Here is a 19,958-nt window from a genome sequence, read left to right as displayed (position 1 = left end):
GCATTTCTAGTAGAATACTGTCTGATAATAAACAATCTGGAGAGATAATATGGCTAGGTGCCATCAAAAAAATTTAAGGTGGTATATGTTGAGTCACAGAAGATTTTTAGTGTAACCTTAGGAACATCGATCATAATCCCATGACCACACTTGATGCAGTATCGTCACTGTTAACCTTTGACTTGTTTGTTTCTTAGTAAACTTGTTGGAAATTTTGGTTTGCTTTGTTTTGTTTGAGGAAGAGAGGAAATTTTTTCCTTTTACCCTTTTAGATCTTGACTGAGGCCTGCTTGGGAAACTGGAAAAATAAAAAGATTAACAGGAATAAAAGCACTCAGGTTTTATTTGATGTTAATTGTTTTTTTTTTTTTTTTTTTTTGGTACAGGGATTAAACTTGGGAACTTGCACTTGTGAGGCAGGCAGTGGAACCACTGAGCTAAATCCCCAGCTGATGTTAATATTTTAAAAAGGTTTTTTGTTTTGTTTTGTTTTTTGAGACAGGTTCTTACTTTGTAGTTCAGGCTGACTTTGAACTCACTGTGTCTCCTAGGCTGGCCTTGAACCAATCCTCTTGCTTCAGCTTTCTGGGTGCTGAGATTACAGGCCTGTGCCACCATGCTCAGTGTGATGTTACTATTTTTATTTATTTTTTTTTTTGGTACCGGGGATTGAACTCAGGACTTTGCGCTTGCCAGGCAGGTGAGGCACCACTGAGCTAAATCCCTGGCCCTGCTGTTACTATTTTTAATGTAACACCACAGAGGCTTCATAGGAAAGAATAAGCCTCCCTGAAATGGTAAATTTATTGACTTTTTTTTTGGTTCTGGAGTTGAATCAGGACTTTTGCACTGAGTTACATTCCTAGCCCCCTTCTTTATTTTTTCTTTTGAGGCAGGGCACTCTAAGTCACTAAATGACCCAGACTGAGCTGTAGCTTGTGATCCTCCTGCCTCAGCCTCTTAGAATGCTGAGATTACAGGCATGCACTGTCATACTTGGCTTTCTATACCATTTTTGACAAGGGGCAATACATTTATAGAGAAGAGACAAGGCAAAGGAAAAGGGACTTGGGCTTCTAGGGGTGGCAAATGGTAGGAAGGCAAACATATGGGGAAACAAATGGAAAATAAGGATGTTTTTTGGTACTGGGAATCGAACTCGGGACCTTGTGCTTGCGAAGCGGGTGGAGGAACCACTGAGCTAAACCTCCAGCCCCAATAAGGGTTATTTTAATAAGGCTGCTTGTACACACTTATCTTACTGGCAACTTCTGGTCTTCAGTGACAGCTCATGCCCAGTATAAGGACAGCCTCTTCCTGGTGCCAGGAGGGCACTGTTTTCACATGAAACTTGTGCCCTGGGATTAGGCAGAAATGGGGAACACACGGAACCCTCTTTGTACCTGTTGTGTCAATTACCTTTAGCTCAAAATAATCAATACACAGTTGGGTGCATGGGTGCTGGCCTGTAAACCCAGCTACTCAGGAGGCTGGTATAGGAGGATTTCGAGTTCAAGACCAGCCAGGCTAGAATTTACATACCATAAAAATGCCCTTTTAGTTTTTGTTGTTGTTGTTGTTTGTGTTTTGTTTCTTGAGACAGGATCTCCCTGTATAATTCAGGCTGGCCTTGAACTCAAAACAATCCTCCTGCCTCAGCCTCCTGAGTGTTGGGATTACAAGTGTGGGCCATCAGGTCTGGCATAAAAATTACCCTTTTAAAGTGTACATTTTGGACTGGCATTTTCTTCTCTTTTTCTTTCTTTCTTTTTTTTTTTTTGGTACCAGGGATCAAACTCGGGTCCTTATGCTTGTGCAGCAGGCGGCGAAACCACTGAGCTAAATCCCCGGCCTGGACTGGCATTTTTGATAAGGAACTGAGAATTGAAATTTTCTTTTGTGTACATGAAAATTTCAGAGCTCAATGTCAGCTTCAAGTCTGGCAGTCAGTTAATATGGGAGAGAGTAGGAGTAGGTGAGAGGAGTAGATAAAAGAGAACTGAGTGTCAGCTGACACTATCCAAGTCGGTGATGTATACATGGTAATTCATTATACTCCTCTGCCTAGTCTTTTGTATGTTTATAATTTTCCATAATAAAAAGTAAAAAACGGGTTGTTTTTTTTTAAAAAAGGTCTAACATTATGCTTGATGACAGATGATTGCACAGATAAGTACTGAAGAAGCTTAGACCGCTGAGGTAAAAATGAAGACTTAATAATATATTACCTTTATAAACCATTTTATAGTTTGCAAAACATTTCCATATTTTATTTCACAACTACTCTGTGAGGGAGACAGGATGGGTATTACCACCTGGATTTCAGAGAAAAGTGAGGTCCAAAGAGGTAGAACTGAGACTTTAATCCAATTTTCTGATTGAAATGCAAGTGGCCTGCATCCTTTCAGTCAAAATAGATCAAGTCCCATTGTTTTTTTCTGACTATAAAAATTATATATAATCTCAGCTACTCTGGAGGCTGAGGCAGGAAGATTGCTCGAAACCAGTAGTAGTTCCAGGCCAGCCTGGGTAATATAGTAAAAACTTATCTCAAAAAAAAATTAGAGCTGGGATATAGTTTAGTGGTAGAAAGCTTACCTAGCAAGTACCACACCCTGGGTTCAATCTCCAGGGATGAAAAAAAAAATTAAAAAGATGGAAAAAGGAAAAATTACAAAGAAGAAAAATGTATGTTTCCTGTAACATCATCATACAGAGACAAGTGCTCTTAACATTTTGTATTTTAGGCCTGGGATTTAGCTCAGTGGTTTCGCTGCCTGCTGTGCAAGTGCAAGGACCCGAGTTCGATCACCAGTACCCAAAAAAAACACAAAACATTTTGTATTTTAGTCTTTCAAATTTTTAAAAATTTATATATATATATATATAACTTTTTTGGTACCGGGGATTGAATTTAGGACTTTGCGCTTGTGCAGCAGGCGCCAGAACCACTGAGCTAAATCCCAGCTGCTCAAATTTTATTTTAAATTATTTTTTATAAAATTGAAATGTGCGCCACCTGCTGCGCAAGCGCAAGGACCCGAGTTCGATCCCCAGTACCAAAAAAAAAAAAAAAGAAAGAAAATTGAAATGTCATAAAGTGGGGTTTTTTGTACTGGGGATTTAACTCAGGGCCTTCATATTGAGCTACCTCCCTGCCCTTTTTAAATTTTTTTTTTTGGTACTGGGAATTGAACTTGGGACCTTGCACTTGTGAGGCAGGTGCGGGAACCACTGAGCTAAATCCCCGGCCCCTCTTTTTTAATTTTTGAGACAGTGTCTCACTGTTGCTGAATTGCCCGTGCTGGGCTTGAATTTGCAATCCTCCTGCCTCAGCCTCCCAGAGTGCTGGGATTACAGGTGGGTACCATAATCTCCAGCTAAAATAAACATTCTTGTATCTTAATTTACTCTTTAAATTATTTCTTTAGGACACATAACTAGGAATGGAAAATCCAGATCAAGGCATTTTGAAGGATTTTGATATATATTATTGCCCATCTTGGAAATGTATCGATTTACGTATATAACTGTATATATTCTCAATCATCCAGAGGTTTTTTTTTCACCATTCATAGTGGCCTTTAGTGAAACAGATGTTAAGTCAAACATAACCCTGAAGATAGGGTTTAATTTGTCAATCGTTAATCAAGTTGAACTATTGAGCAAAATATCAATAAACAACCAACTGTGTTTGTTTAAAGTAATAATCTTCGAACTTTAGTGTGCATAAAGATCATTCTTCACGGCAATTCCGGGGCTCTGTCCCAGACAGGCTGACTCAGATTATAGGGCTCTAGGAGCCAAGAGTGGTCATTTTTAAAGAGTCCTCTTTCCTGAATTGACTCTGATATAGGTAGACTGGGGAATTATACTCTGACAAACAGTGGTGTAAGAATCAGAACTGGGGCAGGATCAGTGGAATAGATTAGAAGATTCAGAAACAACTACAGACATACTCAGCCACCTCATATTTGACAAAGGAGCCAACCACCTTCACTGGAGGAAAGATAGCCTATTTAATAAACGGTGTTGGAAAAACTGGATTTCAACCTGCCAAAGATTAAACCTAGACCCATATCTATCACCATGCACTAAACTAACATCAAAGTGGATTAAAGATCTAAATATTAAAACAGAAACACTAAATTTGCTGGGAGATAAGTTAGGTAGAACTCTTGAAGACATTGGCATAGGAAAAGACTATGAACAAAACCTCAGTAGCATGGGAACTAGCACAAAGGATCACCAACTGGGATCTCATCGTATTAAAAAGCTTCTGCACTGCAAGAGAGACCACCAACAGAGCTCAGAGACAACCTACAATGTGGGAAAATTTTTTTAGCAAGCAGTACCTCAGACAAAGGTCTACTACTAGAATATAAAAAGAAGTGAAAAAAATCAGACCCCCTCCCAAATTTAAAGACCCAATTCAAAAATGGGGATCTGAAATGAACAGACATTTCTCAAAGAAGTAAAAGCAGCAAATAAATATATGAAAAAATGTTCAACATCACTGGTCATTTGAGAGATGCAGATGAAAACAACACTGAGATTCTACCTCACCCCAGAAAGAATGGCTGTTCTCAAGAAGTCAACCAATAACAAATGCTGGCGGGGGTGTGGGGAGAAAGGAATCCTTCTTCATTGTTGGTGGGAGTGCAGACTGGTGCAACCACTGTGGAAATCAGTATGGAGATACCTCAAAGAACTAGGGCTAGAGGTCCCATTTGACCCAGTTATTCCCCTGCTGGGTATCTTCCCCAAAGAATTAAAAGAATCATACCACAGTGATATATGTGTACTCATGTTCATAGCAGCACAATTTGTAATTGCTAAAACTTGGAAGCACCCCAACTGCCCATCAACTAGAGACTGGATAAAGAAAATGTGGGTTTTTTATGAAATCGAGTACTACTCATAAAAAATGAAAATTTAGAGACATTTATTGCTAAATGGATGCACATTGAAGCGATACTCTTATGTGAAATAAATAGGACACACATGTGTAAATACCGAATAGTTTCTCTGGTGTGAGAAACTGAAAGTGTAAATACGGATTAAAATGATTAAAATGAGTAATTGATAATTTGAAATAGGAAAAGGTCCAAAGGAGTAGGGGTGGTGGGAGGGGAAGGAGAAAGGGAAGAAGGGAAAGGAAAAATTATGAGAAAAGAAAAAAAAATGGAAAGGAAATCTATGTAAATAGGGAAGGGTGGAGGGGCTGAAGGGCGCACAGGTAATGGGGAAAAAAATAAGAACTAAGACACATCATGTACAGGTACAAGCACCCAATGATAAATGTAAACATATTGTATACCTAAAATGTGCCAATAAAAGAATTAAAAAAAAAAAAGAATCAGAACTGGGCCAGTGGCGTACTCTTGTAATCCCAGCCACACAGGAGGCTGGGGCAGGAGGATCTCAAGTTCAAGGACAGCCTACCCAACTTAGTGAGACCCTCTCTCAAAAAATAAAAAGGGGCCAGGAATTTAGCTCAGCGGTTTCACCCCTGCTGCGCAAGTGCAAAGACCCGAGTTCGATCCCCAGTACCAAAAAAAAAAAACCTACAAAAAAAAGGGGCTGGGGTGAAACTCAGTGGTAGAGTGCTCCTCATTGTTTCAGAAACGTTTTTATTTTTATGAGTGCATGTTTGCAGTACATGATGCTTGCATTCCTGGTGAGGAGTTGGTGCATGTACAGAACACATCTCAATTCCTTTTTTCATCCACTTTTCCTCCCCTCCCTCTATGTCTTGATCCCTTTCCATTTGAGAAAGATCTGTCTTCCTACTTCCTATTATATGTATTTATTTTACTCTTTATTTGTTTTGGGGTTTCTCATATAAGAGAAACCTTGAGATATTTAAGCTTGTGTGTCTGATTTATTTCACTTAACATTATGGTCTCAAGGTCCATCCATTTTTCTACAAATGACTCTTTTATCTTTATGGCAGAGAAGTACTCCATTGTGTGTAAAAATCACATTTCCTTTATCCATTCATCTGATGGACATATAGGCTGCTTCCAAGATTTAGCTATTATGAACTATGCTGCTATAAACATGGGTGTGCCACGTGTCACTGTAATATGATGACTTTAACTATTTTGGGAAGATTCCTAGAATGGAAATAGCTAGTTCAAATAGAATTTCTAGTTTTAGTTTTTTTGAGGAATCTCCATTCTGATTCCCACAGTGGTTATACCACTTTACATTCCTACCAACAATGTAGAAGGGTTCCTTTTCTCCCCACAGCCTTGCCAGGATTTGTTACTATTTGATTTCTCCATGGTGGCCATTCTTTCTGGTGTAAGATGGACTCTCAATGTTGTTTTAATTTTCATTTCTCTAACAGCTAGTGATGTTGTGTATTCTTCACGTATTTATTGGTTATTTGTTTTTCTTCAGAGAAGTGTCTATTCATTTCAGTTGCTCATTTTTTTTTGGTACAGAGGATCAAACTCGGGACCTTCCACTTGCGAGACAGGTGAGTTGCCTGTTTTTTGATTGGGATTTTTTAGGGATCCAATTGTTTTGAGTTCTTTATATATTCTAGATACCTGTATTATTTCTCTGCCTGAAGAATAGCTGGCAAAAAATTTTCCTATTCTGCAGATTGTATTTTCATTCTTTTGGTTGTTTTTTTTGCTGTGTAGAAGGTTTTTCACTTGATATGATCCGACTTCTTGGCTCGTGGTATTATTTTCTGTGCAACTGGGGGTTCTATTCAGAAAGTCCTCTCCTATTGCCTATGGCTTCAAGAGTTGTATCTATTTCATCTTTCAGCAGATTGTTCCTGTTTAACATTTAGATCCTTGATCCATTTTGAGTTTAATTTAGCACATGATGAGAAATATGGGTCTAGACTCAGTCTGCTGCATGTGGATAGCCAGTGGAAGATGTTTTAGCTCTGGCAAACTGAAGGGGCCAAAAGGGGACGCACAGGTTATGTTTGGATGTATGAAGGCCGAAGGGTGTGAGATAAAGACAGGTTTTATTTTGCACTGCCCTATTCCCTACTGTAGGAGAAAAGAGATTCAGGCCATCAGACAGCGGAGAGAGAGGAGAAAAGACAGCACCAAGGCTGGTGCCTCCCATTTGTGCATTTCTGGAGTAGGGTAACAGGAAGAAGGAACTTGAAAAATCCCAAATTTGGGGGTTCCAGTCCTTTCCCATCATGCTTCCTAGAGGAGGCAGCACTCGAGTATCCCTGAGATTGTACTCCTCCCTGCAGTTCTTTGCAGGTATGTTTGCAGTCAGGACAGAAAAACAAGGTTGCAAAGAGAAGCCAGATCTTTCAGCTTATCAACATGTCTCACCTGGCTTTATGGCTCAGTCCTACAATCCTGACTTTACCGTAAGGTGTTCTTCAATGCATGGAGAATCATCCAGGGCCTGGCTCTGCTCTCCTGTATAGTACTTCTGGGCACTGCAGTTCTCTTTTCTGTTTTTGTGTTTTGTTGTTGGTAGTAGTTTTTTGAGACAGGGTCTCCCTATGTAGTTCAGGCCGAGCTTGAACTCACTATGTAGCCCAGGCTGGTTGTGATCCTCCTGCCTCAGCCTCACGAGTGCTGTGATTACAGCTATGCACTACCACACTCAGCTGACAATCCATTCTTAACTCTTCCTTTTCTAAATCCTTGTGCCTCATTGTCTCCAGCTCATTTGACATTTAAACACAGGCTGCTTTGCACTGTTGCTGCCTTTATAGCTAGTCATAGAAAGGTCTGTCCTTGTTTGTTCCAATGTCATGTTCTGCTTTAACGTTTTACCTATAGGAGTGCTTATGCCCACCTCACCCTACAGATTCATATTTCTATGAGTCTCCTAAATGGGCACCATCTCGTTTCTTCCTTTTCATATCACTTATCCCTACTCTGTGGTATTTTCTTACAGCCACCCAAACTGACTAAGGCAGAGAGGGACAGTTCTTCACTGTGCCAGCTGTCCCAAGTACCGCAGAAGTTTAGCATTCCTGCTGGTGTAGCACCTCCAATCCATGAGAATCAAACATTTCAGCACAAGGCTTCAGAATTCACTTGAGGAGTAGCCGAATTCCTTTGAGGCAACTCCTACAATACACTCAAGTGCTGACCCACTTGGGTCTATCTGCAAAGATTTCTTTGGATTATGTGGTTAGTTTAGATGTGAGCTAAATGTAGCATGGATTGGCCAAGAATTTTCAGTTTCTCTTGAATCAGTCTTCTGAATGCACAGCTTCAGCTTCCAATAACATCCTTTTTGATCGCTGGTCAGTACACCTTTTTTTTTTTGGTACCAGGGATCGAACTCAGGACCTTGTGCTTGCAAGGCAGGCTTGGTGCCACTGAGCTAAATCCCCGGCCCTGGTCAGTACAACTTTAATCTGTGGGTATTGCAAGTGAAGACACTTTCTAGGGAGTCTGTGTTCTAACATCAAGTTAGTTCTTGAAATTTCCAGTTATTTTATACGTGAGGTCCAAACTGAACTTACTGTATAAAGGAAATGTAGCAGGATATAATGGACGGAGTGCTAGACTGGGAATTTGGAAACCTCATACATACTAGCTGTATGATGTTAGGTCAATTTCCTCTCTCGGTATTAATTTCTTTCCCTGTGAAATAAGGAGGTTGAACTACACAGTTTCAATTATTTTCAACTTTACTGCTGAGGGTTTTTTTTGCTTAAATTCTTTTATTGGTACATTTTAGGTATACAATATGTTTACATTTATCACTGGGCACTTGTACCTGTACATAATGTATCTTGGTTATTTTTTTCCCCATTCCCTGTCCACCCTTCCCTATTTTGTTTTGTTTTTTTTTTTTTTTGGTACCTGGGATCAAACTTGGGACCTTGAGCTTGCGAGGCAGGCAGCGGAACCACTGAGGTAAATCCCCAGCCTCCACCCTTCCCTATTTACAAACACTTTATTTCCATTTTTTCCTTTTCTCATAATTTTTCCTTTCTCTTCTTCCCTTTCCCCTTCCCCTCCTACTTCCCCGACCTACCCCTTTGGACCTTTTCTATTTCAAATTATCAATTATTCATTTTAATCATTTAATCCTTATTTACACTTTCAGTTTCTCATACCAAAGAAACTATTCGGTATTTATACGTGTACATACCTATTTATTTCACTTAAGAGTATGGCCTTGATATGCATCCATTTAGCTATAAATGACTCTAGTTTCTTGTTCTTTATGGCTGAGTAGTACTCCATTTTATAAAAAAATCCACACCTTCTTTATCCAGTCTCCAGTTGATGGGCACTTGGGCTGTTTCCAAGCTTTAGCTATTACAAACTGTGCCGCTATAAACATGGGTGCACATGTATCACTGTGGTATGATTCTTTTAATTCTTTTGGGAAGATCCCCAGCAGGGGAATAGCTGGGTCAAATGGGACCTCTAGTCCTAGTTCTTTGCGGTATCTCCATACTGATCTCCACAGTGGTCGCACCAGTCTGCACTCCCATCAACAATGGAGAAGGATTCCTTTCTCCCCACACCCCCGTCAACATTTGTTATTGATTGATTTCTTTTTTTTTTTCTTGAAATACAGAATTTTATTTAGAAATTGTTTAGAGTAGAAAAAAACCCTGTCAAGAAAGACCTAGGGGAAAATGGTTTCCCAATAAAATGGAATTTTAGGGCAACAAAAGTCTAAAAGGCCACAAAAGAGAAATAGCACCACTGTTATTTGAACAATGGCTAGTTACTTGCATTTTTTTGGCATTGTTAACCACTGAATCTGGGTTTTCCTCTGAATTCTACCCAGAGCATGCACTACACAATTATTTTATCATAAAATACCTGTTTTCTACACACATTTTAGGACGAGCTACCACCAGAAACAAATCAATATGAACACACCAGGGGCTCAACAATCTCAGTAGTGGGTAACATACATTTTGCAGGATTCTGGCAAACAAAGAGACTGAATAGGTCATGGGCAAAAAGCAAATGAGGGAGAATTAAGGAATGAAATATTTTAAATATTAATAATTAATTCAGACGTGGTACTGTATTTTCTGCAAAAGAAAATTAACATTTAGTAACACACTAGTGAATTTTATCTCCAAAGAGATTAGTGCACTGGCAAAGTATTCAGATAACAGTGGAGAGCTGTGGACAGCAGATACCGAAAACACCCCAGCCTTGTAGATCCCAAGGTAACAATGGGCTTCACTGATTATTCCCTTTGCCAAAGGCCCTGCTGGAACGTGCAGGAAGATCACCTGCCAGCTGTACTTTCAATGCTAAGCAGCAAATTTAGGAGCCAAAAAGGAGTCCCAGTGGGCAAGAGGAGCAGAGAAGAAAATCATGTTAATAGTAAACATAAAGATAATACAACAGGACACACTCCCATCCAAATCCGAGAGACGTGGCGAGTCCCTAGTAGTTGTTAAAATTATAAAACTGGGCACAGCTCATTTCCCAAAAGACACAATACACAGAAATTTCAGGGGTAACTAAAAAAATCAGAGAAATGCTCAATAAAAACCGAGCTCTTCACCTCAAACACCTCAGGCCTGAATACCCTCTATTCACCTAAGCAGCCATGCCGCTTGCATTTAGCAGGGATGCCATTGGCCAATGACACCAAATGGCTTCACAAAGCAACTTCTTAAACTTTCCTTTTGGGTCAAAGCCTTGGCCTGTGAGGATTCACACACCCCTGCAAGGCCTGTAACAGCAGGTTCTGAAGGTTCCACCGTCTGGGCCTTCCTTCCCAGGCATGACAGACACGTAAAATCTTCTGTCTTGTCACATTTTATATTTTGACATATAGAAGCATATTTTAAATACTCTTAAGGCATTCATTTATTAACACGATCTTTACCAAGATTTCACATTAGGTTAAAATTCAATTCAGTTTTTACATTTCTCTACTGAGGTTGGCACCTCAGTACGTTACAGAAAAACACCTTCTCCAGTAACCAGGGTGACCAGCATCCACATGGTAAGCCCCACAGTCAGCCTCTTTGTTCCCCAAATGAACCACCTAGATGTCAATACTGCTCTGCTACTAGGTAAAAGCTCCTAACTCAAATTTATTGGAAGAGCAGTGAAACTTCTGCAAAGTGCACTTTTAAAAAGAGGTACTTTTTGCTTATGAAAAGAAACCTGTGAATCTTCTAACAATAAGGAAAGGGAGTATTTTACAGTTAAGCACATGATTTGGAGTGAAGAATTCTGACACTGCTCTGCTGGTCCAGGGTGTTAATACTCTTTTTGTTCCTCCTGGGGACCCCTTCATCGGGTATCACAAAGCTTTTGTCTGTGGCGTAGAGAATGTCTACAATTCTCTGCAATGTGGCGTCATTTCCCCCCTTATTCTCCTGAGAAATCAATTCAACGTTCCTTAGCTTTCCGAAGTAGAAATCTCTTTCTCCAAGTCTTCAATGACAAGTTTCAATACGTTGACCTGCTGCATCAGTTCAGCTGCTTCATCATCCCCGTTGCCCACACTAGGATTCTTCCGCACCGCCCCGGGGCCAGCCTTACGAGTCACAGTAGTCCTCTGTGTTGAAATGGGTCTCTGTGGAGCTGCACTGATAGAGCTGAGAGGTTTCTTCAGTTTATTCAGAGCTGGAGCAACAAGGGAGGGAGCCACTGCAGTTTCCAGACCTTGTCTGGCGGCTACAGGGTCATACTCTTTTCCATTGTAGTTTGCATCAAAAAACTTCTTGAACCACTGAACGAATTCAAAATTGTCCTGAAACTTTCCTTTTACTAATTTATCAACAGGAATTATTTTGTCAACACCCATCCTTTTAAAACCTGCTTGCTGGGCCAGGGATTTAGCTCAAAGCGCAAGGACCCGAGTTCGATCCCCGGTACAAAAAAAAAAAACCTGCTTGCAGTATTTTGAAGTTCTGGATATATTCATGTTCTAGCTTAGCTTGGAATTTCACTTTCTTCAAGGCAATGGACCCAGGAAAAAACATGTCCATAAACTGACAATAGGCAGCCCCTTTCCAAAATATGTGATGACTTGGTCTCCAAAAAAGGAAGATTATAGAATTAACAATGAATCTTGAAACAAACTGCCAACTCATCACCAAAACTTACCCTTCCTCTGGCTGATTTCTTGAGAGCAGCCATTCTTTCTGGGGTGAGGTGGAATCTCAGTGTTGTGTTCATGTGCACCTTTTTTTTTTTTTTTTAGGTACCGGGGATCAAACTCCGGTCCTTGCGCTTGAGCAGCAGGCGGTGGAACCACTGAGCTAAATCCCCGGCCCCTCATCTGCACCTCTTGAATGACCAGTGATGTTGAACATTTTTTCATATGTTTATTTGCTGCTTTTACTTCTTTGTCTGAGAAAAGTGTTCATTTCAGATGCCTATTTTTGAATTGGGTCTTTAAATTTGGGGGTTCTGATTTTTTAAAGTTCTTTATATAGTCTAGATAATAGTCCTTTGTCTGAGGTACAGCTGCTAAAAATTTCTTCCCACATTGTAGGTTGTCTCTTAGCTCTGTTGGTGGTTTCTCTTGCAGTACAGAAGCTTTTTAATACGATGAGATCCCAGTTGGTGATTCTTTGTGCTAGTTCCCGTGCTACTGAGGTTTTGTTCATAAAGTCTTTTCCTATGCCAGTGTCTTCAAGAGTTCTACCTAACTTATCTCCCAGCAAATTTAGTGTTTCTGTTTTAATATCTAGATCTTTAATCCACTTTGATGTTAGTTTAGTGCATGGTGATAGATATGGGTCTAGATTTAATCTTTGGGACGTTGAAATCCAGTTTTTCCAATACCATTTATTAAATAGGCTATCTTTCCTCCAGTGAGGGTGGTTGGCTCCTTTGTCAAAGATAAGGTGGCTGAGTATGTCTGGAGTTGTTTCTGTATCTTCTAATCTATTCCACTGATCCTCAGGTTTGTTTCTTTGCCAGTACCATGGTGTTTATTTATTTATTTATTTATTTATTTATTGGTTCTGGGGATTGAACTCTGGACCTTGCGCTTTCGAGGCAGGCAGTGGCACCACTGAGCTAAATCCCCTGCCCTCTATGCTGTTTTTATCACAGTAGCTTTGTAGTACAGTTTCAAGTTGGGGATTGTGATACCCTCTGCCATATCTCTGTTGCTAGAATTGCTTTTGCTATCTAGGTCTCTTCTGGTGCCAAATGAATTTTTGGATTGTTTTCTCTAGTTCTGGGAAATACATTATTGGAATTTCTTTTCTTTTCTTTTTTTTTGGTACCAGGGATCGAACTCTGGACCTTGCACTTGCGAGGCAGGCACTGGAACCACTGAGCTAAATCCCGGGCCCAATTGTTGGAATTTCAATCGGCATTGCATTAAATCTATATAACAGTTTTGGAAGTATGGCCATAAAGGTGAGATTTTGTAATCTTTTTTTTTTTTGCATTTCATCATCCATAAGATTGTGCTCACCTGTGAGGGAAGCTGAATTTTCCTTGATATTAATGAAAATTCCCACATTGTGACCACTAAAAAATGAGCTCATGGCAATGATTCAAACTTCCACACAGGTTGTAGAAGCCCAAGAATAGGTTTTTTTGTGTGTGTGTGTGGTATCAGGGATCGAACTCAGGACCTTGTGCTTGTGAGGCAGGCATGGTGCCACTGAGCTAAATCCCTGGCCCAAGAATAGTTTCTTATAAAATGTTTTTAACTACTATATATTATTGGCCAGGTGTGGTGGCATATACCTGTTATCCTAGCACTTGGGAGGCTGATGCAAGAGGATCGCCATGAGTTTGAGGCCAGCCTGGGCTACACAGTGAGTTCAAGGTCAGCCTGAACTACATAATGAGACCCTGACTCAAAAACAAAAAACAAAAACACAACAAAAGCAAAACAAAACAAAAAACCCTACTATATAATGTGAATTTATAAATCTTATTTATTACTGTATGCTGTTAAGGGTAGTCTTGGAGAGCAGGGAAGCTAGAGATAGAAAGGGCATATATTTTTCATATTTATTTATTTTTGAGACAGGGTCTTGCTATGCAGTCCAGGCTGGTCTTGAATTGATGGCAATGCTCCTGCCTTAGCCTCTGGACTGCTGGGATTACAGGTGTGCGCCACCACACCCAGCTGCATTTTTCATATTTTAATAGAGGAACAGGAAGGGAAATAGAAGAGGGGGTAGGTGAAGAAGCAATCCCTGCCTACTTGTATCATTGTCTAATCCAACAGACATTTCCTCATGTTTCCTGCCACAATACTAGTTACCATTCTTTTTTAAAAAAATATATAAAATTTTAATGTTATACCTGAAACACACCAAATCCCTAAGAGCAAGTCAATATCTAACTAAAATGCTCTTACCACTTCATTATTACAAAGTTAAATCTTGAATCAAAATCTAACTCTAAAAATAGTACCTTGAAAATCACGTATCTACATATAATACAAGTAAATTCTCCTATGTTGCATCGTTTTTATCATCTACTGCAGCACAGATGGTTTGATTCCTCCTCTTAATCTTCTTTCTTTGTTGAGGTTCACTAGCCTCCATTCTTACTGAGCTTATCTATTGTTACCTTATTTAACCCACCAACAATCCAACCTGAACAGGCACGATTATGACTACTAAATCGGTAGAATAAGAACTTGAATCCCAAATGTGTGTGATCCCAGAACCTTGGTTTTCATTTATTTATTTATTTTGGGTACCGGGGATCAAACTCGGGTCCTTGCGCTTGCGCAACAGGCGGTGAAACCACTGAGCGAAATCCCTGGCCCGAACTTAGGTTTAAAGCTACTATATTTTACTAATTCTTATTTGATAGTGGGACAGAGAGGGTAAAATGTTTTTCCCTTTTCAAAACCTCTTGGCACCCCACACTACTGGTCATTTCTCTCAATTTATTCTGCTGAAATTGTTATGGGAAACATACTTCATAAGGAATCAGAAACCTAGGTTCTAGTTTTGCTGCACTGTGGACAAGACATGTAAACTCTCTGACTCACACTTCTCTTATTCCTAAACTACACAGAGCTACTCGAAGGGAGGAGCGCATTTCTTCCTCATCTCCCTCCTCAAACCCCAGCTAGCAGTGTGAGGCAACAAGTGATGTTCAGAAAACATTTACAGACAGAAAGGGCAGCCAGAGTCTCCAGGATTCTTTCTTTGATCTTGAAATGGAACTTAGACCACATATGTACACCATACAGAGTATACAGTAACATTTTGCCTTGGATTTTAAAGACAGAGGTTTGTCAAATTCTGACTTGTATTTTGAGAGGGTTGGTTCTGATAGAGTGGGTGCTGTTCTTCTGATCCTATAACTGACTGCACTGAGGGTTTTGCTTTATTTTCGGGAGACTTAATGGTGCTGTTGCATAACATAAACAGCACCAATAAACTGTAATAATCTTCGCGAAGGGGGCTGGGAACTTGCTGCAGCAAACAAATCTCTCCAGAGCAGGAGAGCAGACCTCTGATTGGGAGGGCTGGGGTTGTGACCTTGCCATGGTCTCTGCCCTTCTCCGGACTCTAACTTCCTCACCTGCAAAATGGTGGTGGTATCACAGACGAAGATTCCCGAGCAGACGCCCCAACACCAGGATCTTACTCCTCCCCCTGTGGGTGGGGCGGAACGGGAAGAGGGTCCGAGCAAGAGCCGCCTCCTACTCCGCCCCACTGCTTGGCCCGCCCTTTCCTCCTTCCCGCTTCCCGCCTCTCGCTCTACCGCGATGAGGTCACTCAGGGGACGTCACGGGGTTATGACGCCACTGAGGGGCGGGCCTTCGGGAGAGGAAGGGGCGGGGACTCGGGTGACAACGCGTGCGCAGAGGGCGCGGCGCGGGAGGAGGCGGAGGCGGCGGAGGAGCTAGGGGCGGTGGAGGAGGTGGCGGCGGCGGCGGCGGTGGCGGTGTTGGGGGGGGTGGGAGGGGGGGGAGCGCGAGAGTGAGTAAGTGGCTGAGTAGTTTACCTCTATGAGGCGGTGAGAAGCCCGGGGCCTACCTCCGAGGAGCGGGGTCGCGGCGCCGCCTAGCAGCGGGCCCCCTCAGGGTCCCTGGGCCCGGTGGCGCGGCGGCGGCTCGGTTGTGAGGAGGCGGGGAAGCGGGTGTCCGGGCCCCGCCATGGAGGGCATGGACGTGGACCTGGACCCCGAGCTGATGCAGAAGTTCAGCTGCCTGGGCACCACCGACAAGGACGTGCTCATCTCTGAGTTCCAGCGGCTGCTCGGCTTCCAGCTCAACCCTGCCGGCTGCGCCTTCTTCCTGGACATGACCAACTGGTGAGCGGCCCCGCCGCGCCGCGGCCTCGGGGCCCCGGGGAAGAGAAGGGAGGGGACACCGAGCCGGCGGCGGGCGGGCCGCGGAGCCCAGCGGTGAAATTGGGGGACTGAGCGGGACTGGAGGAGAGTTGGGAGCTGCGGCACCGCAGGGCCGGGCGCGGGGGGGCGGGGGGAGCAGTTCGCGGGGTTCTGCGGAGAATTAGGGCCCGAGGAACGTGGGGCTAGGGCAGGAGGCCTGGGCATCGAGGCATAGGTGGTAGACCTGGGAGGAGACGCGTGTGGTGTTGCCTGGGAGTAAAAAGCACGGGAAATACGGGTCTGGAAAGTATGATTGGGGGCTTGGAGAGTGATGAGATTGGGAGGAAAGTCTGGGGAGAGTTGTTAATTGCCGTGGACGAACCTAGGGCACGGGAGAGATTTGGGAGTTAGGAGTTCCATGTGTGTGTTTCCATCGAGGACAGGCAAGAAAAAGAGAATATTTGGGGGAAGGCAAATGATTATTTTGAGAGAGATGACTTGGGAAGAGTTGGGCCTCGCAGGAGTGGTATCTACTAATGGAGGGCCAGGAATGTTAGACTTGGGACGAGGCTGGGGCGAAAACCTTAGGAAAAAAGGGAGGAAAGGAGATTTTAGGAGAGGAAACTTTGTAAAGGGACTAGAGCCCGGGGCAGAGGGTTCAACTACAGAACTTTGGAAAGGATCTCCAGGATACCTGAAGTCGAAAGGGGTTTATTTGAAAGAAAACAGGTTGATGGAACTTTTGGGAAATGGAGAGTTAACTTAGGCGAGGAGCCAAGTTCTTTTGGCTTGTATTTAGGTTGTAGATGACTGAACTGGGCCCGAAGACTTTGGCACTCGCAAAGAAGTGTTTCTTGGCTTTGGAAGCAGCCCTGGGCATTTGTGATAAGCAGAGCTTCCCCGTCCTCTGAGTGTAGGGGCTGTTGAGTTCACTCCGGGTGAGGGACGGAGTGGAGACCATTGAGTTCCTTTGAAAGTCTTTCAGGTGAGGCAGCTAATCTGTCTCGGGCAAAACAGCAATGGGGTGAGTGCCCTTTGCTCTGTGTTGGGCATTTAGTCTCCTGACATGTGGAATCTTGTTTCTCTTGGCATCACTTGCACAGCCAAACTCCCCTGTTTTTTTTTTTTTTTTTTTTTTCAAACTCCCCTTTATTTCCCCGTCACTGACCGCCTCAAGCAATTCCAGAAAAAGCTGTAAACCTAGTTTTTTTGGTTTTGGGGGGGGGGGTACCGGGGATCGAACCTCAGGTCCTTGCGCTTGCGCAGTAGGCGGCGAAACCACTGAGCTAAATCCGTGGCCCAGAGTTTTGTTTTTTTCTTCGGAGGGTACCGGGTATCAAGCTCGGGACCTTGCGCTTGCGAGGCAGGTGGCAGCACCATTGAGCTAAATCCCCGGCTTGTAAGCCTACTTCTTATCCCATTCTTCACCCAGCTCTCAGGGATGAGTACTCATCTTTAAATGAGAACCTTGTAGCTGTACGGAACCAAGGTGATGTGTAAAATTTTTTTCCTGTGCGGTATCTTTTTTTTAAAAGCTAGTTATTATAGCAAGAATGAAATTGAATTTCCAGATGTTTAGAGACAGACACTAAATGCAGGAGATAGTCTTTAGAATTAAATATCTTTTATGTCCAGATAAGCTCAGGCAGGGAAATGTAGCTTAGTGTCGTTTTCTGACCACCAAAGAGTGTGATAGGGGTTCTTGAACACACCGAGAGAAACTTTGGTGAAATTTTAAAATGAAGTTATATCTTGAGGAGAGTGAGTTTTTGGCTTGTCTTGTTTCCACCCCAGAGGTTTATTTCTTTCTTGTTCAGCATAGGAAACTTGGCATATTATTCCCACCCATTTGCTAGGGGAAGATCATTATTTCGCCTTACTTTCTTGTGAATTGGACCATTTAAACACTATTCTATATGTTTTTACTTCTTTTAGAGTCAGTGTCTGTACAATTTTACGGCTACAAAGCCAATCTAATGAATTTTATGTGCTTGAGGTATATGCGTAACACCTGAGATTTTTTTTTTTTTTGTATTGTGAAAAGTGAGGAATAGGTGAGCCAGTGTGGGTAAGAAAATTAAAATATACTTGGGCTATAAAGATATTTTCTTTAGTACTAGAGGTTGTGCTCAGGCCTCCTTCATGGTAGGCAAGTGTTCTTATTTTGAGACAGGTTCTCACTAACTTGCCGAGGCTGGCCTCAAATTTTTCATTCTCCTGTTGGAGTAGCTGGGATTACATATGTGCACTATCATGCCTATTAGCAGTTTTTAAAGATTCTATTTGAGGTTTTTTTTTTTTTTTGGTACTGGTAATTGAACTCGGGTCCTTGTACTTGTGCAGCAGACAGCGAAACCACTGAGCTAAATCCCTGGCCTTATTCGAGGGGTTTTTGTTTGGTTGTGTTGTTTGTTTTTTGAGATGGTCTCACTATGTAGTCCAGGCTGGCCTTGAAATCCTTATGAAGCCTGAGCTGTTCTCAAACTCATGATCCTCCTCCCTTAGCCTCCAGAGTGCTGGGATTACAGGTTGTATTTAAGATCTTTTTTTGTTTTGTTTTTTGGTACTGGGGATCTAACTCAGAACCTTGTGCTTTCGAGGCAGGCAGCGGAACCACTGAGCTAAATCCCCGGCCTGTATTTGAGTTTTTAAACTATTAAATTCAGAGACATGGAGTAGTAGCATGTGTACTGATGATGATTTATCAATGTATAAAACAAGATAACCTTTCTGAGCAAAGGAATGAGCCATTAAAAATTGTAATTTTTTTCAGAGTTTGGGATTCTGGCATGCTAGGCAAGCACTGTGCCTCTGAAATAAATCCCAGGCCCTATGTTCTGATTTTAAAGCACTTGGAAGTCTGTAGCCCTTTATGTATCCACATAAATGATAATTCAACTGTAAGTCAGATTACCCTAAAGTTTGGCTATAGAAGGGATTTTTTTTGTTTATAAAGTGAAACTTGTGAACTAAGAGCAGGAAGGCTTGAGTTTTTTTTCTTTTTCTTGTTTTGAGATAGGGTCTTGTTTCTGCAGTCTAAATTGGCCTTGAACTCACTATGAAGCTTCAGCTGACCTTGAATTTAGGATCCTCTTAAATGCTGGGATTTAGGTGTGTTTTTTTGGTACCTTGAATCGAACTTGGGACCTTCCTCTTGCGAGGCAGGCGGTGGAACCACTAAGCTAAATCCGCAGCCCTAGGTGTGTCTCTTTAAGTGCTGAGATTTTCCTGCCTGTTTTCTTTCTTATGTGAATTAATTTGCTGCATAATCCAATAGCATACTTTGATTACTATGTTGTCTAAATCTTGACAGAGTTTTTAGAAAACAAATACAGTACTTGTCATAATAACTTGTAGTTGAGTATATACGGACATGCATGTATGAATGTATACTTAATCAAATATGTGAGCATTACTGAAGTAAATACAAAGACTAAGACAGGCATGGTGGTGCACGCCTGTAAACCTACCAGTCCTGAGGTTGAGGCCTTGAGAGGCCCACCTGAGCTGCTTAGTGAGTTCAAGGCCACCCTGAGGGTACATAGTGAGACCTTGCCTTGGGGCAGAAAAGGTGTCATTTAATGTCTAACTTTGGTAACTCTTGAGATAGCCCTAATACAGGTTAGGAAAAAAAACCCCCTCAACTTGCTGTAGTGGTTAACCTTTTGAAATTGAGGTGATTAACCTTTCCGTGACTTTATAAAGTGCCTCCTTTGAGTTATAATAAATAACCACCAT

The 19,958-nt window shown here is 41.9% G+C and overlaps 1 protein-coding gene and 1 pseudogene across 4 annotated transcripts in view; one reads left to right on the top strand and one right to left on the bottom strand.

Moving 5' to 3' along the window:
- Nucleotides 1–355: 355 nt before the first annotated feature.
- LOC101708526 (microtubule-associated protein RP/EB family member 1-like) lies at nucleotides 356–15,854 on the bottom strand (annotated as a pseudogene). The gene is made up of 2 exons (XR_015451018.1): nucleotides 11,839–15,854; nucleotides 356–11,765 (listed from the first exon to the last, which is right to left on the bottom strand). The product of XR_015451018.1 is annotated as a microtubule-associated protein RP/EB family member 1-like (transcript).
- Nucleotides 15,855–15,887: 33 nt separating this feature from the next.
- Ilrun (inflammation and lipid regulator with UBA-like and NBR1-like domains) overlaps nucleotides 15,888–19,958 on the top strand; it is a 74,588-nt gene continuing 70,517 nt past the window's right edge. For all 3 annotated transcript variants that reach the window (XR_002395727.2, XM_004846737.3, XM_004846735.3), the window contains exon 1: nucleotides 15,888–16,202. Coding sequence is in view for 2 of the 3 variants with exons in the window: in XM_004846737.3 (XP_004846794.1) it covers nucleotides 16,045–16,202 (158 nt within the window). In the remaining variant the exon portion in view is untranslated. The remainder of the gene's footprint in view (nucleotides 16,203–19,958) is intronic.

Source organism: Heterocephalus glaber, unplaced genomic scaffold (assembly GCF_053883595.1).
Source record: "Heterocephalus glaber isolate CG9 unplaced genomic scaffold, H.glaber_assembly_v1.0 deba00001141, whole genome shotgun sequence".
In the NCBI taxonomy this organism is placed as follows: domain Eukaryota; kingdom Metazoa; phylum Chordata; class Mammalia; order Rodentia; family Bathyergidae; genus Heterocephalus; species Heterocephalus glaber.
The sequence above is the reverse complement of the archived record's forward strand: the minus strand, read 5'-3'. Positions and strand labels throughout refer to the sequence as shown.